At 43.6% G+C, this 23324-nt stretch overlaps 1 protein-coding gene across 4 annotated transcripts in view; it reads left to right on the top strand.

Annotated features, from left to right (window-relative positions):
* The window catches only part of vps13d (vacuolar protein sorting 13 homolog D), a 62452-nt gene that overhangs the window by 32553 nt on the left and 6575 nt on the right, over window positions 1-23324 (top strand). For all 4 annotated transcript variants that reach the window (XM_014135238.3, XM_014135239.3, XM_045693110.2 and 1 more), the window contains 14 exons: window positions 46-281; window positions 481-583; window positions 816-973; window positions 4185-4293; window positions 4736-4906; window positions 5342-5446; window positions 5867-6016; window positions 6153-6305; window positions 6666-6762; window positions 7242-7390; window positions 7627-7761; window positions 11981-12148; window positions 18408-18540; window positions 18781-18976. In XM_014135238.3, the coding sequence (XP_013990713.2) occupies window positions 46-281; window positions 481-583; window positions 816-973; window positions 4185-4293; window positions 4736-4906; window positions 5342-5446; window positions 5867-6016; window positions 6153-6305; window positions 6666-6762; window positions 7242-7390; window positions 7627-7761; window positions 11981-12148; window positions 18408-18540; window positions 18781-18976 (2063 nt within the window). The remainder of the gene's footprint in view (window positions 1-45; window positions 282-480; window positions 584-815; window positions 974-4184; window positions 4294-4735; window positions 4907-5341; window positions 5447-5866; window positions 6017-6152; window positions 6306-6665; window positions 6763-7241; window positions 7391-7626; window positions 7762-11980; window positions 12149-18407; window positions 18541-18780; window positions 18977-23324) is intronic.

Raw genomic sequence — 23324 nt, 5'->3', positions numbered from 1 at the left:
ATCTTATTGAGATTCTATGTCTCAAACTGAGTTTGTTTACTGCAGGTGCCCATCCAATTCTGGCAGCACGGTGTGGCAGACATCCGGCTTCACACGGAGGTGAAGGCGGGATCAGTGCTGGACTTTGCTTGTGACGAGCCCACCCTGCCCCCCTACCTCACCCTCATCGTGAAGGGTGCCGGCTCGTCCGAGGTCACCGCTGATATGAACTTCTTCCGGGAGTACAACAAACTCTACTACGAGAACTTCATCTACATCGCTGCCACATACACTTTTTCTCAGTGAGTATGAGAGAGACTGAGGATGGACAGGCATAGTTCAGAACCAGGGTCAGGTGCATTTGGTACCAAACAGATGAAAACAGACAAACAGGAAGGGACTACTTGGACTTGTCCAATACAAATCCCATGTTTTTGGTTTCCCGGTTTGCTCTAATGAAACCAGACATAAACGCTGATTCATGTTGTTGTGTTTCTACAGGGATGCAGGGAAGAGGCCGGTGGGGAAAAAACGGGTGGTGGCAGGTGCTGAACTGGTGCTGGATGTGGAGACCAAGACCCAGAGAGTCGTCCTCAAGAAAAAGGTACAACCATTATATCAAATACACCTTAGAACGTAGCAGTGTTTATGCTTCTAATGTCATCTACTTCATCCATTTTGTATGACTGGGACAGAACTCTCCATAGGGTTTCATAGAACTTTCAGTAGTGAAGTGATCACTTGAAACCCATGAATAAAAAGGCTTTAAAACAGTTTACAGACTATTTTTCCAACTCCAAAATAACAATATTCCAAACTTGTTCCTGTTACCTCAGGAGCCGGGGAAGCGTTCCCAGCTGTGGCGGATGACGGGAACAGGAATGCTCTGTCACGAAGGCTCCTCCCCTCCACAGAGCAAGCCTGCTCAGCCACGCCCCCTGGACTCCTCCCTGGTGCTGGACATAGCAGGGTTGGCAGCGGTCACCGACAATCAGTCAGTCACTGCTTCCCTGACTCAAAACCATTCTTATGTGTGGTTTCATCTTTTTAGTATATGCCTGTATCTACACTGAACAAAAATACAGTATAAACGCAACATGTAAAGTGTGAGCTGAAATGTTCCATACGCACAAAAGGCTTATATGTCTCAAATTTTGTGCACACATTTGTTTACATTAGGCATGCACCGATATTACATTTTTGCCCGATACCGATATTTTCCTTGACTCAGCATGCTCATGGGGCTGACATCGCTGGTCCAAATTGCAGTCGTGAAGCTAATAGCAGGGACGCCCATAGCACGTAGCTCACGGATGTGCATTTCAACAATACTGTGTAACTCCGGTAGGGCAACATCTAAGCTCGAGGTGCTCGACCAGTCAGCGAAAGCCAACATCATCCACGACAGAACGGTTGATTGTCAAGGGCAGTGAATGCCATTATCTTGGCGTTAATGGATTTCGCCTTTCAGTTGTCTTGCAGAAATGTTCTTACTCTTTCAAATGACTGCTCGACTTGAACTTGTTTAGTTGTTGGAAGTGTGTGCTTAGTATTTTTCTGCTTTTGTTCTGTGTAGCGCTGTGCTTTTCATGGCGTCATTACGTCATCTACCTACGTTATATAGGTATGCACGTCAGCTTTGACATCGGTATATTGAGCATCCCTAGTTTACATCCCTAGTTTACATCCCAAGTTTACATCCCTGAGCATTTCTCCTTTGCCAAGACAATTCATCCACCTGACAGGTGTGGCATATCAAGAGGCTGATTAAACAGCATGATCATTACACAGGTGTGCCACTCTAAAATGTGCAGTTTTGTCACACAACACAATGCCACAGATGTCTCAAGTTTTGAGGGAACGTGCAATTGGCATGCTGACTGCAGGAATGTCCACCAGAGCTGTTGCCAGATAATTTAATGTTCATTTCTCTACCATAAGGCGCCGCCAACGTTGTTTTAAAGAATTTGGCAGTATGTCCACATAGCCTCACAACCGCAGAGCATGTGTATGGCGTTGTGTGGGCGAGCGGTTTGCTGATATCAACGTTGTGAACAGAGTACCCCATGGTGGAGGTGGGGTTATGGTATGGACAGGCATAAGCTACAGACAACGAACACAATTATATTTTATTTTTGGCAGTTTGAATGCACAGAGATACCGTGATGACATCCTGAGGCCCATTGTCGTGCCATTCATCTGTCGTCATCACCTCATGTTTCAGCATGATAATGCATGGCCCCATGTCGCATGCATCTGCACACAATTCCTGGAAGCTGAAAATGTCCCAGTTCTTCCATGGCCTGCACACTCACCAGACATGTCACCCATTGAGCATGTTTGGGATGCTCTGGATCGATGTGTACGACACTGTGTTCCAGTTCCCGCCAATATCCAGAAACTTCGCACAGCCATTGAAGAGGAGTGGGACAACACAGGCCATAATCAACAGCCTGATCAACTCTATGCAAAGGAGATGTGTTGCGCTGCATGAGGCAAATGGTGGTTACACCAGATACTGACTGGTTTTCTGATCCACGCCTAGGCCTGTTGAGGTGATTGTATTACCGCTACACTGGCGGTCACGAATCATGAAGGTAGTCAAATTCCACGTGACTGTTTAGTCACAGTAATTACGCTTCTCCAAGCGCTGATGCTCCTGCTGGTCGTTAGTAGCCTACTAAACTGCCTGCTACTCAGCACTCTATTGTCCCTCTATCACTCTGACATCATTGCAAATGTAATCGAAAATCTTATCAAACACTTCATCAGAGCCCATGAGCTCATGTTGCGCAACATTTCTATAGGCTATGCAATTGCGTGAGAAAATGGAGTGATGGCCTCTGAGAGGAGGATCCCACCAGCTTTCTATAGGCTAGGCCTACTATATTTATTTATTTATTTATTTCCTAATATTAAGCACATTGCTTATATTTACAACAGGAGTATAGCCTACCTGGCTGGCATGAAAATGAACCACAGGAAAAGCTATTTAAGTGCATACTGTAGATGACGTGTTTTGATAATGGTGTTTTCCCGCTAATGGAACATTTGCTTTTATAGCCTACTGCCATGTGTGCATTGCTAAGCTTATAATGTGAAGAAATAGCCTAATAGTTTCTCAACATTTTAATCTAAACGTTCTGATCTGTTGTGTCAGCCACATTGCGTAAAATGTTTTTTAGATGTTAGTGGCTGTATTCATTTGGGATCTATTGCATCCCATATCTGTCCCAGACTATGTTTGGAATATTTATTTCTTGCATAGAATAGGTTCACTTTTTTATTATGGGGGATAGTAGATTGACATAGGCTAGTGCTTTTCGTTCGGCCTACTCATCTTGTTGGCTGACGAAAAGTAATGTGGACAGTTCTTCCAATATCTTCAATATGCACCTTGGAATTGGATAAGGACGCGTGCAGTTGCATCCCCGATGTGTCTGTCTTCACTTGTAGCCTGTGAGAAAGACCCGATCACGTGATGGATAGACATGTGAGGGAGATGCTTCCGAGCATGCAGCACTAGGGGAGAAGGGCACAACGGCCACTGGCCACAAAAGGAATGGATTTTTTTTAGGAGCGCTCAATTGTATTTTTCATGCTATAAAATAATGCCACGGAATTCTAATCAAAACTTGTCTGCTTAATGAATTATTGTAGCTCACAGCTATTTGGCATAGCCAGATCAGGACCTAACATAAGGACAACTCAGTATGCTGTTCTGTTCTTCTGAAATAGACTACATATTCTTCATATCATGTTTCTTTAGACCTGTCTGAAATAGGTAATGGATTTATGTTGATGGTGTAGGCTATATTACATGGATTTATTAGACTTTTTTTAAATGTAAATGTTCCAAAGGTCTACATCAGTGGCTTCTAGGCTATGTGTGTTTATGTTAATTAACGGTCAATTACCGTAAGACCGACTGTTATTTGCTTGTCAATCACCGGCTGACAATTTTGTGACCCCCACAGCCCTATCCACGCCCCTACCGTTTTTTTTCTGTGACCAACAGATGCCTATCTGTATTCCCAGTCATGTAATATCAATAGATTAGGGCCTAATGAATTTCTTTCAATTTACTGATTTCCTTATATGAACTGTAACTCAGTAAAATCTTAGAAATTGTTGCACTATTTTTTTTCTGTACATATTTACCTGTATCTGACATCATTGTCCTCTCTCCCTCCCCTTTCCCCTAGTTATGAGCCCTTGATGCTGAGGAGGCCAGACCCGCGGCGCAGCACCACCCAGACTTGGCACTTCTCATCAGGCATGCTGACCTGTGGCCTGCCCCGGCTGGTGGTACAGGTGGGTAGTTCCCACAGAACGTCTCTTACTATCTGCTGATCAAACATACTTTTGCTGGTACACTTTATTTTAGCTGTCCATATCAAATTCTTATCTGATTATAATTGCAGAATTAATTAGGTTTTGGTATCTAATCTTGCATTGTTAAACACTTAATAGGATTTTTCAGAGATTAAGTAACACTTCATTTACAGGTGAATGTGTTGAAATGTGTAATAAGTACTTCATAATGCTATTGAATAAGGTTCTTATGATTAGAGCACATAGACACTTTTGACAATGTGACCTACGAAGCTTAGAAACACTTAGCTAGTATATTAGGCCTATACTGTATGTAGACATCTAAAACAAAGTCTCACCAAACATTGGTTCCAATCTGAATATAGCTCCATTTTTATTTAATGTGCCCCTCTGTGTTGACCTCTGACCCCCCCCCCCCCAGGCGAACGGTGGTGTGGAGGGGCTGTTTGACGGGGCAGAGGTGGTGCTGGGGCCGGCTGCAGGCCTGCTGGAGCTGGGCCCAGAGCAGCAGTTCATCAACCAGAAGATGAGGCCTGGCTCTGGGGTGCTGTCTGTCCAAGTCCTGCCGGACGGACCCACACGAGTGCTGCAGGTTAGTTTTGGGTGTATTTGGATATACAGTACCAGACAAAGGTTTGGGGACACCTATTCATTCAAGGGTTTTTCTTTATTTTTACTATTGTCTACATAGAATAGTAGTGAAGACATCAAAACTATGAAATAGCACATATGGAATCATTTAGTAACTAAAAAAAGTGCTAAACAAATCAAAATATATTTTATATTTGAGATTCTTCAAAGTAGCCGCCCTTTGCCTTGATGACAGCTTTGCACACTCTTGGCATTCTCTCAACCAGCTTCATGAGGTGGTCACCTGCATCAATGTTTGATTATCTAGCTCTTGTACGGAATTCAGTTTTGATCCTGTACAGTTGACTGTATCGTTTCAATACTTTCATGTTGGTTCCATGTCTGCCGGTAATTAGAGTATCCTGACTGGCTGTATGTAATGCTGTTGTTACTGTAGATCAGTGACTTCAACCAGCGGCGAATGAACCGGACGTCCCCGAGCACAGAGGAGGACCAGAACAAAGACAACATTCAGAAGATGAAGCCAGAGCAGGAACTGGAGGTACACTTACTAACCATTAAAAGTGTATAAAAATACATTTCCTCTTCCTACCGATAGCAAAGACCTTTAAGTCCCTCAAGGATTATTTGTGACCATTGCCGGACGAAATGCTTAATTTTGCCATGGCAATAATGACATTTTGCATCGCAATTTGTAATAATTTTGTCAAATTTGTCATAAATGCACTGATGAGGGAAAAGGTTTGTTGACTTGTTGCTTTGTTAAATTATTTTATGTGGTAATATTGCGATTATTTGATTGTTTTATGCAGTAATAGTGCAGTGATTGGTCAAATTTGCAAGCCCTTGCATAACATGTGAGAAATTTTGCTCAATCATTGTAGGATTCTCACATAAGGCTAACCTATCATGACCACCGTTCTGTCTGTCTCTCCGTCTGTCCGTCTTGTCTGATGGTCAGGTGTTGGTGAACTTGGAGGAAGGCGTGGGTCTCTCCCTGGTTAACAAGCTGCCAGAGGAGCTGGTGTTCACTACGTTGTCGGGTATAGACGTCCACTTCACTCGCACCGCTGCCAACGAGGTGCTGGAGCTGAGCATCCAGAACATCCAGGTAACCCCTCCTAAACCATTCATATTCTTAACCCCTTTAGTGCACCTTTTAACTATCAACTGGGGAGTTTGATTTGTAGTTGTTCCTACATGTATTGATTGCGTCTTTCGCTCTTTTTCTCCCTGTCCTCCACCAGGTGGATAATCAGCTCCTGGGCACCACTCAGCCGGTGATGCTCTGTGTTTCCCCAGGCTCCAGTAGTGAGAGCAGCATCGTGGACACTGGCGCCGCCCTACAGATCAACTCTGTTAAGGTCCCCAGCAACCTCATTCTCACCGACCTCTTCAAGGTAAGGCCTGACTGCCAAGTTCACTTCACAGTACCTCAGGCATGGCCTGACTCAATCAGGGTCGTATTCATTAGGCAGGAAATTGAAGGAAACAAATTGAAATAGGGAGTGACTACCATGTCTTGTCCGATAAGAAATGCTCGATTTTTACATTTTTGTAATGTGTGCCCCAATGAATACGACCCATGTGAACAATCACTTACACTTGCTAGCAAATTCAAACTAGTTTCCGTTTGCCATACAGTAAGCATTAGCTAACGGTCTACAAAGGAGGCAAGTTCATGAGTGTTTATAAACTGAATGACTGTTAAGGCTGAGATGTTGTAATACTGAGGTCATGACGAAGTGTTTTCTGCGCAGCATCTCATGGTGACAGCGAGGCGCTTCACTGTCATCATCGAGGAGAAACTCCTGCTGAAGCTGCTCAGCTTCTTTGGTTACGGCCACACAGAGGCAGGTGGGTAGACCCCTGGTTCCTGAACGGACATCACGACAGGTTTTTGGACTGTACGAGAGGCATTCTACATATAGTCATTTATAAGCGGACCGTGTATAAATGACTATAGACAACATTGTATAATACATGTATAAGGCCTGTTGACCATGATGATTACATTTGCATTTTAGTCATTTAGCAGACGCTCTTATCCAGAGCGACTTACATTACTGAACGCATACATTTCATGCATTTGTTTTTATTTTTATATTTTTTATTATTTTTGTACTGGCCCCCCGTGGGAATCGAACCCACAACCCTGGCGTTGCACACACCATGCTCTACCAACTGAGCCATAGGGAAGCCATCAACACTATTATATGATTTATCAGACAATTTGTTAGTTAGTACCATTTATGAAGAACAGGTGGTGTCTGTCTGCTGTGTGTGTATCTTGTATTTGGGATGGTCAGTGTTGATTGTCTGTCTTATGGTTCCAGAACTGGAGAGGTTGGATGAGAGTCTGTATGAGAAGGCCAGTGATGACCAGGGAGCTCCCAAGCGCTACTACTTTGAGAACCTGAAGATCAGCCTCCCTCAGGTCAAGCTGAGTGTGTTCACCTCTCACAAGCTCCCGCCTGACCTCAAGGTAAAAGGTTACTAAATCCAGTACAAAGAAATTATACCAGGATATTCTTACAGGGAAGCATAGCGTGCTTTCTGCATTCATATGTCTGCCTTTGCCTGTTGGTTTTCTCTTTGACTTAATTGGTCGGCATTATAAGACAAACAAATGTACATGATTCTCCACGTACCTAGAATGTTGTTGATCCACCCAGACAATTTTCTTGTGCTTGTTCTAAAAGTGCTCTGTGCTCTCTGCAGGCCCTCAAGGGAACCCTGGGTATCCCGCTGATACGGTTCGAGGATGCAGTGATCAACATGTACCCCTTCACCCGGGTCCACCCTTACGAGACGCAGGAGATCATCATCAACGACATCCTCAAGCACTTCAGAGAGGTGAGGGGAAAATGAACAGACAGACTTTCACTGGAGGTGATATGTAATGGCATATTCCAAAATTATGCATATGGCTTTAGCATTCAATAAGCAGCTAAAGGTGGCAATCTGTTGTAACTTTCAATTTTGGTGATACATATTATCCCGGCAGACCTCAACCAGTTACTCAGAAACCAAGCAGATGTCCTTCTACATAGAACAAGACAAAATTATTATGTAAATGGTGCATGACCTACTCATTTACTCACTTTGAAACTTAAGACCAACGAGCAGTTTGCGAACATAGCTTCAATTAAATGACCTAATGGGAACACTATTACAGATCCAACTGAAATTAATAATACATTTCAGACATTTTATTCCAATTTGTACTGCTCGGATGTGACCTACAATCACTTTCTAAAACCTTAACATCTCCCACGCCTTTCCTTGGATGCCTGTCACTCATTAGATGCCCCTATAACACTGTCAGAGCAACAAAAAATATGAATAAATGTACAGGGCATTCGGAAAGTAGTCCCTTCTCCACATTTTGTCACGTTACAGCCTTGTTCTAAAATGTATTAAATACATGTTTTTCCTCAACAATCTACACACAATACCCCATAAATGACAAAGTGAAAACAGGTTTTAAGACATTTTAGCTAATTTATTACAAATGAAAAACAGATACCTCATTTACATAAGTATTCAGACCCTTTGCTATGAGACTCAAAATTGAGCTCAGGTGCATCCTGTTTCCATTGATCATCCTTGATGTTTCTACAACTTGATTGGAGTACAACTGTGGTAAATTCAATTGATTGGACATGATTTGGAAAGGAACGCCCCTGTCTATATAAGTTCCTACAGTTGACAGTGCATGTCAGAGCAAAAACCAAGCCATGAGGTTGAAGGAATTGTCCGTAAAGCTCCAAGACAGGATTGTGTTGAGGCTCAGATCTAGGGAAAGGTACCAAAAAATGTCTGTAGCATTGAAAGCCCTCAAGAATACAGTGGCCTCCATCATTCTTAAATGGAAGTAGTTTGGAACCACCCAGACTCTTCCTAGAGATAGAAGCCCGGCCAAACTAAGCAATCGGGGGAGAAGGGCCTTGGTCAGGAAGGTGGTCTCTGACAGAGCTCCAGAGTTCCTCTGTGGAGATGAGAGAACCTTCCAGAAGGACAACAATTTCTGCAGCACTCCACCAATCAGGCCTTTATGGTAGAGTCGCCAGACAGAAGCCGCTCCTCAGTAAAAGGCACGTGACATCCCACTTGGAGATTGCCAAAAGGCACCTAAAGACTCTCAGACCAGGAGAAAAAAGATTCTCTAGTCTGATTTAAACCAAGATTGAACTCTTTGGCCTGAATGCCAAGCGTCACGTCTGGAGGAAACCTGGCACCATCCTTAGGGTGAAGCATGGTGGTGGCAGCATCACGCTGTGGGGGATGTTTTTCAGCGGCAGGGACTGTGAGACTTGTCAGGATCAAGGGAAAGATGAAAGGAGCAAAGTACAGAGAGATGAAAACTTGTTCCAGAGCGTTCAGTACCTCAGACTGGGGCAAAGGTTCACCTTCCAACAGGACAACGGCCCTAAGCACACAGCCAAGACAACGCAGGAGTCGCTTCGGGACAAGTCTCTGAATGTCCTTGAGTGGCCCAGCCAGAGCCCGGACTTGAACCCGAACTAACATCTCTGGAGAGACCTGAAAATAGCTGTGCAGCAACACTCCCCATCCAACCTGACAGAGCTTGAGAGGATCTGCAGAGAAGAATGGGAGAAACTCCCCAAATACAGGTGTGCCAAGCTTGTAGTGTCATACCCAAGAAGACTCGAGGCTGTAATCGCTGCCAAAGGTGCTTCAACAAAGTACTGAGTAAAGGGTCTGAATACTTATTTGAAGTAATATTTCTGTTTTTATTTTTAATACATTTGCACACAAATCTAAAAACCTGTCATTATGGGGAATTGTGTATAGAATGATGAGGGGGGAAAAAACAGTATAATACATTTTACAATAAGGCTGTAATGTAACAAAATGTGGAAAAGGGCAAGGGGTCTGAATACTTTCCGAATGCATCCGGGGCTGGATGGCATACCACCTAAATTTTACATCACATTCTGCCACTCATTAGATATGATTCACTCTGCTGTCACCAACGAACGGTTCATTCTCGAAAAATGATATTGACATTATTTCACTGCTTTTAAAGGACAAAGACCCTTCTTATATGTTTTAGCTATCACCCCCTTTTTCTGCTCAATGCAGATATTAAACTTTACGCCAAAGTGTTGGCATCTCGCCTAGAACCCTTTACGACCACTCTAGTTCATAACAACCAAACAGGTTTTATAAAAGTACGCCTCGTGGCTGATAATATTCACTGCCTCCTATATCATCAAAGCATCAGATAGTGCTGAGTCTCATAATGCAGTTCTCTCACTTGATGCAGAAAAGGCTTTTGATCGCCTAGAATGTCATTTTCATTAAGTGTTACACTACATTGGGTATCAGGGATTATTTTATGTCAATGATTCAAACCCTTACGCCAACCAATCTGCAATGGCTCTAACTGGAAACATCTGCTCCCGTCAGTTCTCTCCAGGGCTGTCCTCTTTCTTCGCTGTCATTTGTCTTATCTGTTGAACCCATAGCCCAGATCAATCTGCCATGATCCTGTCATAATCTATGGCACCAAACATCACTTATCGCTATATGCTGATTACATTATTATTCTTCCAGAAAGTTTCTCAGTCTCTTCCCCACCTTTTAGATATCTTCAGTTTTTTTAGCAAAATTGCAGGATACAAGATCGATTGAGGGTCTGCATTATTACCACTCAACAATAGACCCAGAGTCGTCTATTCCTTTAAATATCCCAGTGGTCCACAATTGTATATATCTGGGTGTTGAAATGTATCCACCGTTGCAAAAGATTGTATTGAATCATTTGAAGTCTTTAAAGATGTAGAAACAGATGTATGTAGATGGACTACATCTCCCAATTCATTTCAATTGTTCAAATCAACATCCTTCCACAAAAAATTGTTTCAGTTCAATGCTCCCCATAGCACCACCTCCATATTACAGAGACAAAAAACCTCAGGTGGACTAAGCCTCCCAATCTTCCAATGGTAGACTTGGTCCTTGCTCTGCGTTCTCTTGCTACTTGGTTAAATCCAGAAGCTTGCTTGTCATGGCCTCCCATAGAATAAAATGTTTTCACCCGCACAGATTACAAGACCTAATTTATTCCAATGTTCTTCTGAAACAATCTAAATTAAGATTTGGCCCTATCATTTCACACACCATTTCTGTTTGTTTTCCATCATCTTGGTCTCAGGGTGGGAGGCCCTATCTGCTTTCCCTTGTGGCATGACAATGGAGTGCACAGACTTTCAGACATTCTTGGGGATGAGGGTCCCTGCGCATTCGAAGACATCCAACAAAAGCACAACCTGCCTGGCACCTTGTTATTTTTCTACTTACAATTACGTTTGGTGATACCTTGGGAAACAAAGATAAGCCTTTATACCTTTCATAAGGTATTGCTTAGAAAAAGAGGTCTCGTCTCTGAAATGTATTCCCTTCTAGTAAAGGCCTCATCCAAGCCTCTTTAAATTTACAGATTATGGAATAAAGATTTACAATCATTCAACAATGTTCTCAATTGGCAAACAATATGGCCCAATATAGCTTTATCTTCCAGAAATTCACAGATCTTATTTTCCTCCCTGGAAATGATATCAAATCGAAGCCAAACCATCACATAATTGTACTCTCTGCTCTAATGACACTCAGGGCACCTTCTTTCATATGATGTGGGAATGCCAAAGTGTAAAATACTTCTGGAATATGATCTGCCTTGTGCGCTCTGTTGTAATATCAAAAACAATCCCATGTTTACCATCTGTTCTACTACTTAATAACAGCTCGAATGTAGAGCTCTCCATTAAACAGAGACTGCTTTGGTGAGACAACATAAAACAAATGATCCCCCCAAAACAATCCCGGCAGGACTGAGGAGGAGGAGGCTCTTTGCAAGTATTATCCATACTGATTGTTTTAAATGAAACTTTTTCTAGTGTCTGGCCAATGGGTCAATGCTTCACTTCAAACTTCAAGCCCTGGTCACAGTGAGGTAACTAATCAGGTGCTGCTGCATCTCACAGCCAATCAGGTTTTGTTGCTGTTGCACTTCACAGCCAATCCCTTTTGATGTGTTCCACTTCAGGAGCTGATTAGCCAGGCGGCTCAGATCCTCGGCTCGGTGGACTTCCTGGGGAACCCCATGGGACTGCTCAATGATGTCACCGAGGGCGTCTCCGAGCTTATCAAGTACGGCAATGTGGGCGGGCTCATCCGCAACGTCACCCACGGAGTGTCCAACTCCGCCGCCAAGGTATCGTTGTTGGGGTTTACCTTCCTGTTTACTTGCGCTCTGTGTTGATGTTGATTGTGTTTAACTTTCCATTATGAAATTACAGTAGGTGTCCCAGTTTCAAGACTACTATGCTGAAATGAGGCGCGCACACACACACACACACACACACACAGGTTGTTCTGTGCGCTGAGGCTTTTCTATCACTTTCCAATGAAATTGGCCTCTGCTTACTTTGATGGATCAGTGCGTGTATCAGCTCTGTCACTAAATGTTATGTGGCTTCCAGGATAGGAGATGGAACAGTTGTATAATTACCTGACCCTAGGGCTGACCAACTCTTAGCAAACATCTAAAATATTGTTATTTAATGGATACTCTTAGTGAATACATAGAGAATATTACGCTTTTATAGCAGGTCTGTATATGTTCTATTTTCTTTATCAGTAACCTTCCAAGGACCAGTGTAATGCCCCAACCCTTTGGCCATTCTGTCCCTGAACAGTAATCAGTTCCTTTACATTACAATGAGACGTGTCCTGGGGGGCACTGTTCCAAGCTAAAGGACCCATTCTGGTTTTGGAACGTTGTCAGTCCAGAACCCAGTCATTTAGCCCCAAGTCCTCCTCTCTCCCCTATCCTCAGCCAGCTCTCAGCAGGCCTCTGGAAGATACAGGCAGCCCCACACACTCCCCCTGCCAAGCTGTGTCAGCCAGCTTAATGTCAGTCAGCTCGCTCTCTTTCTGTGCTCTAGCGCTCTCTCATTCCCTCCCTCCCCCTCTCTCTGTCTCTCTTTGTCCCCTCTCCCTGCACGGCAATTTACTCGTATTTGTGCTGCGGCATTGATGTCATGAATATCAGACAGCCAGTAGGCCCAGCCACACAGCCCTTGTCCTAGCTCTTGACCAGCCCATGGCCCCAGGCCCACACACACCACTCGCGTCCTGCCCCAGATTTCAGCTCTGCTTTGCAACTGTAACTTGCTGTTTCTTATTGCAAATGGAATCCCTGTGTCTGCCTACGCTCGGGAACACACACATTGAGGTTGTGAGATCCTGTTACACCAACTTTTCCCATTGAGGCTAATCCATAATCCTAGTTTAAGGCAGCTCTGCTCCTGTTGACTGGTTTGAAATCTTTGTAGCTGCGAGCCTAAACACTCTGTCAAGGCAGTGTCCTGTAACGTTTGCTCTCCTGAAAATGAAGGATGACTTCTTCTCCACTGACTTGACATACTCCTCCCTCTCTGAAGAAAAACAAAATGTCATCATTAGTTTACTTTCATGTTTTTCTTTCTTCCAATCAAATGATTTCCCCCTTGTGAACAATCGCTTTGTTTGCTGAACAACAACAAAGTAGGAGGAGCCCCTATGCACACGGGCATGCACACGGGCATACACACACACACACACACACACACACACACACACACACACACACACACACACACACACACACACACACACACACACACACGGGGTTTCCAACTTCTAATAAAAATGACTTGCCAAGATGTGTGCCTTATAAAAATTCCATGCCACAGTATTCAATGGAAAAAAGTTAATCTCCCAATGGTATTTAAGTGTCTTGATGAAATGAATTACCTTGTTATTAACTAATTTAAATCAGCTCAAGAAGTATGGTGTCAAAAAGAAGCAAAACACTAGTTTTGTCACTTAACTATGTTAAACCAGTCGTCTGATTGTGCATCATTTCTCACTTGTAGCAGCATCATCATATAAACTCAGCAAAAAAAGAAACGTCCTCTCACTGTCAACTGCGTTTATTTTCAGAAAACTTAACTTGTGTAAATATTTGTATGAACATAACAAGATTCAACAACTGAGACATAAACTGAATAAGTTCCACAGACATGTGACTAACAGAAATTGAATAATGTGTCCCTGGACAAAGGGAGGGTCAAAATCCAAAGTACCAGTCAGTATCTGGTGTGGCCACCAGCTGCATTAACTTCATCGGGGTAGGGGGCAGTATTTTGACGTCCGGATGAAAAGCGTGCCCGTAGTAAACTGCCTGCTTCTCAGGCCCAGAAGGTAGGATATGCATATTATTAGTAGATTTGGATAGAAAACACTCTGATGTTTCTAAAACTGTTTGAATGATGGCAAAAACCTGAGAAATAATCCAACCAGGAAGTGTGGAAATCTGAGGTTTGTAGTTTTTCAAGTGATTCCTTATCCAGTATACAGTGTCAATGGGGTCATTTTGCACTTCCTAAGGCTTCCACTAGATGTCAACAGTCTTTAGAACGTTGTTTCATGCTTCTACTGTGAATGGGGAGAGAATAAAATACATTGGAATCAGATGACTGAGAGTTAGGTGTGTTCCTTTTCATTTCTGAAGACAAAGGAATCGTCCGGTTGGAATATTATGGAAGATTTATGATTAAAAACATCCGAAAGATTGATTCTATACATCGTTTGACATGTTTCTACGAACTGTAATATAACTTTTTTGACTTTTCGTCTGAACTTACTGCCCAAGCACAGTGGATTTGGATTACTCGACTGAACGCGCAAACAAAATGGAGGTATTTGGACATAAAGATGAACATTTATTCTGGAACTGGGATTCCTGGGAGTGCATTCCGATGAAGATCATCAGAGGTAAGTGAATATTTATAATGTAATTTTTGTCATTTCTGTTGACTCCAAAATGGCGGGTATCTGTATGGCTTGTTTTGACATCTGAGCGCTGTACTCAGATTATTGCAAAATTTGCTTTCGCCGTAAAGCTTTTTTGAAATCTGACACAGCGGTTGCATTAAGGAGAAGTGTATCTATAATTCTTTGAATAACAGTTGAATATTTTATCAATGTTTATGATGAGTATTTCTGTAAATTGATGTTCTCATTCACCGGAAGTTTTGGGAGGCAAAACATTTCTGGACATTACACGCCAATGTAAAATGGGGTTTTTGGATATACATATGAACTTTATCGAGCAAAGCATAGATGTATTGTGTAACACGAAGTCCTATGAGTGCCATCTGATGAAGATCATCAAAGGTTAGTGATTAATTTTAGCTGTATTTCTGGTTTTTGTGACGCCTCTCCTTGCTTGGAAAATGGCTGTGTGGTTTTTCTTTTCTAGGCGCTATCCTAACATAATCTAATGTTATGCTTTGGCCGTGAAGCCTTTTTGAAATCGGACAATGTGGTTGGATTAACGAGAAGTGTATCTTTTAAAATGGGATATAATAGTTGTATGTTTGACAAATTTGAATTATGAGATTTTTGTTGTTTTGAATTTTGCGCCCTGCTATTTCACTGGCTGTTGAATAGCGTCCCACATACACCAGAGAGGTTTTAAGTACTGTAGTGCATCTCCTCCTCATGGACTGCACCAGATTTGCCAGTTCTTGCTGTGAGATGTTACCCCACTCTTCCACCAAGGCACCTGCAAGTTCCCAGACATTTCTGGGGGCAATGGCCCGAGCTCTCACCCTCCGATCCAGCAGGTCCCAGACGTACTCAATGGGATTGAGATCCGGGCTCTTTGCTGGCCATAACAGAACACTGACATTCCTGTCTTGCAGGAAATCACACACAGAACAAGCAGTATGGCTGGTGGCATTGTCATGCTGGAGGGTCATGTTAGGATGAGCCTGCAGGAAGGGTACCACATGAGGGAGGAGGATGTCTTCCCTGTAACACACAGCGTTGAGATTGCCTACAATGACAACAAGCTCAGTCCGATGATGGTGTGACACACCGTCCCAGACCATGACGGACCCTCCACCTCCAAATCGATCCCGCTCCAGAGTACAGGCCTCAGTGTAACGCTCATTCCCTCGACGATAAACGCGAATCCGACCATCACCCCTGGTGAGACAAAACCGCGACTCGTCAATGAAGAGCAACCTTGCAGCAAGCCTAAGGCACGTTCACGCAGATGAGCAGGGACCCTGGGTATCTTTCTTTTGGTGTTTTTCAGAGTCAGTAGAAAGGCCTCTTTAGTGTCCTAAGTTTTCATAACTGTGACCTTAATTGCCTACCGTCTGTAAGCTGGTAGTGTCTTAATGACCGTTCCACAGGTGCATGTTCATTAATTGTTTATGGTTCATTGAACAAGCATGGGAAACAGTGTTTAAACCCTTTACAATGAAGATTTGTGAAGTTATTTTGATTTTTACGAATTATCTTTGAAAGACAGGGTCCTGAAAAAGGGACGTTTCTTTTTTTTGCTGAGTTTAGTTTATGTAGGCCTCTACAGCCATGAACCTTTGGCCTAACTGCTTCTGCATTTCCACTTGATGGTTGTTATGCTTTCTTTATGGATGTTATTTTTCTCCTTTTTATGGGTTGGTCTGCTCAACTCATTCCCTGGCCCGGGTAGCAGACCTTCTACTAAAAACTCTTGCCATATAGACCTATTTGACCCGTTCCATATACATAGCTAGCCTACATTGAGGACATTATTGCAGGTTTTATTGAGAGACTTCAAAATGATTGATAGGAAAATGGAACTTGGTCAAAAAATATTGGTGTGCACGTGCTTATGTTTGTGTGCGTGTCATGCTGCAGCTGGTCACCTACACACCACATGTAAAACCACATGTAGTTTCCTTGTTCCTTGCGGGGTTTACTTTCATCTGATGCACCTTCGTCCCTTTAATGACTGACACTCCATGTAATCTATGAGATCCCTTCCTTGATCACCCAATGTTAACAAACCAGACGGGCCCCAGTTTCACATTGTGTGTGTCCTTCAGCATAGAAGGGGAGGGGGGTGTAAACTTGAAAGCATCTTTATCTCCCCCTCGCTCCTCACCCCTCGCCCCTCACTCCTCACCTCTCACTCCCTTGGGACACAGGTCTGGTACGAACATTGGTTTAGTTTCATAAAGAGGGGGAATAAAATAAAAAATAGAGATGGAGAGAGTTTGTGCTGGCCTTCCAATGAACTCTCCGGGGACTTTGCTTGGCGAGGTCATCCCAAGTTCAGGCTTGGCGCTGTCTGCAGAGTGGCGGAGGGCCCGGGTGTGTTTACATAGAACCCAGCCTCCTCTGGGGAGCTCCCCCCGTAACACAAACCCACTTCCAGCAGGCACCTGCTGGGTGGAAGGGAGGAGAGGGGATAGGCGGAGGGGGAGAGACAGGTCAGCGCTGGGGAAAGATGGGGGTGTGAAGGCACTCCACTCCAGCAGACAAATGACTCGCTGATATATTGGCCAGATGGATAAGGCAGGCGCTGTGTAAAATCTGTTTTCTTCTCTATCAGTCCCCCCCCCCCCCCCCCCCCCCCCCTGTCTCTCTAGTTCAGCTGTGGGGGATGAGAACCAGCCCACCAGCATTGGGCTACTGTAGAACTTTTTCACTCAGTGAGGTTGTGAGCTCTGGATATGTGACACGCATTTGTGTTTTAATATGGCAACTCAACATCAGCTCATCTCAGGAATCACTGGTAAAAGGAAAGAAATTGGGCTTGGAATTGCCAGGGACCTCACAATATGATATTATCACGATACTTAGGTGCCGATATGTATTGTGATTCAATATGAATTGCGATTCAATACTGCAATTTTATTGCGATTTAGATTTTTTTCAAATCTATTGCCCACTATATCTGCTGCAGAGGGACAAGAGAAGAAATGACAACGTTTTTCCTCAAGAAGATGGAGAACATGCTATAGAAAGAGAGATACCAGAGTTTTGGCGCAGGAACAGCCGACTAGCGCTAGCTAACATTAACTAACAACAAAAAATGATCAATACTTGGAGTCATTATCTATATAATATTGTCAAAAAGAATATTGTGATACTGTATCGATTTCTTCCCCCATCACTAGAAAGAAATTGACAACCTTTTCAGTATGAGTTAGGTGGTTTTGTTGGATGGCTTAGACTTGAGTTAGTATCCTTTATAAGTTGGAAAGAGAGAATGACATCATGCTTGTGTGAATTGAAAGGTATTTGACTGGGACAATCCATCATTCCACTGCAAGGCCTAGTGTGAGGGCTGCACTGGTCTAATGGCCCCTACATAGCATGTGGGAGCAAAGAGTTGTACTATGTGGTCGACCTGAATCAGATTAGACTGCAGTGAACAAAGTAACATCTTTTTAATACATTTTTAAATCATTTATAAATATAGAAGGGTGGCCAAAACTGAGCCTTGTGGTACACCTTTTCTAAGACGTGATAAATAGACTATTTCCAAATACTGTGTATAAAACATGCTTGAAATGAAGGGTTCTGCTGATATGGTGTGAAAAAGACTGACTGAAGAGACTCTCTCTCTCTCTGTGTCTTCTTAGTTTGCAGGGACTTTGTCGGACGGGTTGGGCAAGACCATGGACAATCGACATCAGAACGAAAGAGAGTACATCCGTTACCATGGTGCCACCAGCGGAGAGCATCTGGTGGCTGGGATTCATGGATTGGCTCATGGTATGTACTATTACAATAATACTGTAGTGCTACTAATAATACTGTAGTAATACCACTACTGACTGTAGTCTGTCTTTCACTTACAATATGGCACTTGCATTTTATTACTCAAACATTAGATTGATCCGCTGGGCTCCATTGCACAGTGTGGACTATCAGGCCTTTTTAATCTGTAATACATCAGAATCCATTTAGCTGTTCGTGAGGAGTCACACCTGGTTCTTATCTGGTGCCTCACAGGTATCATCGGAGGGTTGACCAGCGTCATCACGTCCACAGTGGAGGGGGTGAAGACTGAGGGAGGAGTCAGCGGCTTCTTCTCTGGCCTGGGGAAAGGTCTGGTTGGTACGGTGACCAAGCCGGTGGCCGGTGCGCTGGACTTTGCCTCGGAGACAGCACAGACGGTCCGAGACATGGCCAGCCTCAGTAACCACAGGTAAGTGCCTAAACCTGGAGAGACATGTCATAACACCAATTTTACCATAAGAATGACTCCTAAATGGCAACTTTCAAAGAATAACCATTAAATCCCTGCCACTCTCAATGGGAACCAATCGTTTAAAAAATGCTTGCTATTTCCTGAGCTGGCCAGTCAGCGGTCTACTCGCATTAATATCTTTAATGACCGCTATACGCCCACACCATTCTGTTGTTGGGGTATGCCCACACCATTGTGGTGTTGGGGTATGCCCACACCATTGTGGTGTTGGGGTATGCCCACACCATTGGGGTGTTGGGGTATGCCCACACCATTGTGGCGTTGGGGTATGCCCACACCATTGTGGCGTTGGGGTATGCCCACACCATTGTGGCGTTGGGGTATGCCCACACCATTGTGGCGTTGGGGTATGCCCACACCATTGTGGCGTTGGGGTATGCCCACACCATTGTGGCGTTGGGGTATGCCCACACCATTGTGGCGTTGGGGTATGCCCACACCATTGTGGCGTTGGGGTATGCCCACACCATTGTGGTGTTGGGGTATGCCCACACCATTGTGGTGTTGGGGTATGCCCACACCATTCCAACACAGAAAAGCTGCTTTTTAACAATGAAGTGAGAGAGAGATTGAGCACATAGGACAGAAAATACTTAAATTCACACAGGAGAAATACTCCAGATATAACAGACTGACCCTAGCCCCCCGACACACAAACTACATAAATGTATCAAGCAATACTTTTGTTAGGACAGTGTGGGTGTGGTCTGAGAGTGGGGAGGGGAAAACTAGCTGTTATTGATAGAGAGATTTGAAACTCTCTTTCTTATTGGTCTATTAACTTCCGAGTGGCGCAGCAGTCTAAGGCACTGCATCTCAGTGCAAGAAACGTCACTACAGTCCCTGGTTCGAATCCAGGCTGTATCACATCCGGCCGTGATTGGGAGTCCCATAGGGCGGCACACTATTGGCCCAGCATCGTCCAGGTTTGGCTGGTGTAGGCCGTCATTGTAAATAAGAATTTGTTCCTAACTGACTTGCCTAGTTAAATAAGGGTTAAATAAAACATTATACTTTTTTTACTAATGTAAATCTCCATCCCACCTAACGGACAAAAATATCCAGTGGTCTTTTCAAACAGCTCTTACACTAAAAGGGCATTATCATTTTCACAATTTCACAATATTGTTCCAACCTCATAGTGTGGAAATATATATAAAACGCAATACATTATAGTTTGACTGCACTGGGCCTTTAATAAAATGTAAAATGCCTAACTATTTCACTCAGTGTAATTAATTATAGGTCACATTTCATAGAAATCTGAAAACACTGGACAGTTACTTTAATATGGTGCAGGGCCTCATGTATTTCTTCAGAATTTTGTGTGACACTCACATACTCCTTCCTGTGTGTGCACGCCAACTAAACCCACCAGATGTGCTTGTAAATGCCACCTGCCATTTTTAATGGGGTCGGCTGGCTTGATGCTGGGTCAAGCCTCTCCCCCAATTAGAGTCTATAGCAGCGCAGCATGGCAGGTAACGGTCCTCACAGCCACTCTCTTTAATTCACACGGACACAAGGTGTGACACCTTCTGACGGCTCAGCACTGTTACACTGGAGCCTGTCTCTGTCCTCTCCAGCTCTCACTGGTTTTAAAGCCACAGGCAGGTTGTATTACACAGGCTGTCTGGGAGTTCAAGCCATTTGTTCAGTATTTATGTACAGTGTGTGTATACGTTAGGCAGACCAAGCGCACAATGGTATTTGTGTACTTGGAATGGTAAATATAACAGATTGCACTAATGCATGTCACTGTGGGTGGTGGGGGGGACTAGGAAATGTTGTTGTGTATGTTTGATTTTATTCTTTATTTACCGTAATTTCCGGACTATTGAGCGCACCTGAATATAAGCCGCACCCACTGAATTTAAAAATATATATTATTTTGAACATAAATAAGCCGCACATGTCTATAAGCCGCAGGTGCCTACCGGTACATTGAAACAAATGAACTTTACACAGGCTTTAACGAAACACGGCTTGTAACAAAAATAAATAGGCTTTAACGAAACACGGTTTGTAACAAAAATAAATTGGCTTTAACGAAACACGGCTTGTAACAAAAAATTAAAAATTAGCAGTAAGCTTTAGTTGTCTTTTTGCACTGAGTCAATTCCTCACGCTGCTGTTTGCAACGTCTTATCATCGACTCATTAAGACCAAGCTCCTGTGCAGCAGCTCTATTTCCTTTTCCAACAGGCAGATCAATCGCCTTCAACTTGAAAGCTGCATCATATGCATTTCTCCGTGTCTTTGCCATGATGAGGGTGACAAAATGACTACCGTAATCAGAATGATGGGAAGTTTGAGAACGCTCGATTTAATCTAAACAGTAAACAAAAAAGTTGTTTGACCTTAACCCGTTCGGCAATTTCATTGGTCTAATGAAAGCTTCATGCCACCAAAAAACTGAGCACGTCACAGAATGTGTTTTTTTGGAGAAAAAAAAATTTGAAAGCGGGAAAAATCCATATATTAGCCATTGTTTAAGCCGCAGGGTTCAAAGAGTGGGAAAAAAGTTGCGGCTTCTAGTCCGGAAATTACGGTAACTAGGCAAGTCAGTTAAGAACAAATTCTTATTTACAACCAAAAGGCTGGGGGCTGGGATAAAAAATGAAATGCAAATGTAGGACAAAACGCACATCACAATGAGACAACACTAAATAAAGAGAGACCTAAGACAATATCAACAGCATGGCAGGAACACATGAAAACACAGCATGGTAGCAACACATGACAACACCATGGTAGCAACACCACATGGCAGCAGCACAACATGGTAGCAGCACAAAACATGGTACAAACATTATTGGGCACAGACACCAGCACAAAGGGCAATAAGGTATAAACAACGTTACATAACACGAAGCAGCCACAACTGTCTGTAAGTGTCCATGATTTAGTCTTTGAATGAAGAGATAAAACTGTCCAGTTTGATTGTTTGTTGCAGCTCGTTCCAGTCGCTAGCTGCAGCGAAATGAAAAGAGGAGCGACCCAGGGATGTGTGTGCTTTGGGGACCTTTAACAGAATGTGACTGGCAGAATGGGCATTGTATGTGGAGGATGAGGGCTGCAGTAGGTATCTCAGATAGGGGGGAATGAGGCTTAAGAGGGTTTTATAAATAAGCATCAACCAGTGTGTCTTGCGACGTGTATACAGAGATGACCAGTTTACAGAGGAGTATAGAGTGCAGTGATGTGTCCTATAAGGAGCATTGGTGGCAAATCTGATGCCCGAATGGTGAAGAACATCTAGCCGCTCGAGAACACCCATACCTGTCGATCTATATATTACGTCGTCGTAATCTAGCACGGGTAGGATGGTCATCTGAATCAGGGTTAGTTTAGCAGCTGTGGTGAAAGAGCGATAGAGGAAACCAAGTCGAGATTTAACCTTAGCCTGCAGCTTTGATATGTGCTGAGAGAAGGACAGTGCACCGTCTAGCCATACTGCCAAGTACTTGTATGAGGTAACTACCTCAAGCTCTAAACCCTCAGAGGTAGTAATAACACCTATGGGAAGAGGGCATTCTTTTTACCAAACCACATGACCTGTTGTTTTGGAGGTGTTCAGAACAAGGTTAAGGGCAGAATAAGCTTGTTGGACACTAAGAAAGCTTTGTTGTAGTGCATTTAACACAAAATCCGGGGAGGTGCCAGCTGAGTATAAGATTGTATCATCTGCATATAAATGGATGAGAGAGCTTCCTACTGCTTGAGCTATGTTGATGTAAATTGAGAAGAGCGTGGGGCCTAGGATCGAGCCTTGGGGTACTCCCTTGGTGACAGGCAGTGACTGAGACAGCACATGTTCTGACTTTATACACTGCACTCTTTGAGAGAGGTAGTTAGCAAACCAGGCCAAAGACCCCTCAGAGACACCAATACTCCTTAGCCGGCCCACAAGAATGGAATGGTCTACCGTATCAAAAGCTTTGGCCAAGTCAATAAAAATAGCAGCACAACATTGCTTAGAATCAAGGGCACTGGTGACATCATTTAGGACCTTTTAAGGTTGCGTTGACACATCCATAACCTGAGCGGAAACCAGATTGCATACCCGAGGAGAATATTGTAGACATCAAGAAAGCCGGTGCTTGCCTTTAAGGGGTTGATTTAGAGGTGTGTGCGTGAACAGGGAACAATAAGGGACCTGCAGATGAACTGTTTCTGCTGTATGAGGGAGGGGAGCGGAGGAGAAGGGAGCGAAGGGAGAGGAGTGGAGAGGAAGGGGGGTGGTGGGGGGGGGGGGCATCCGAAGCGTGCCTGCCACAGTGTG

This window comes from Salmo salar, chromosome 13 (assembly GCF_965601325.2).
Source record: "Salmo salar chromosome 13, fSalSal1, whole genome shotgun sequence".
NCBI classification, from domain to species: domain Eukaryota; kingdom Metazoa; phylum Chordata; class Actinopteri; order Salmoniformes; family Salmonidae; genus Salmo; species Salmo salar.
This window is presented reverse-complemented; position numbering and strand designations above follow the sequence as displayed.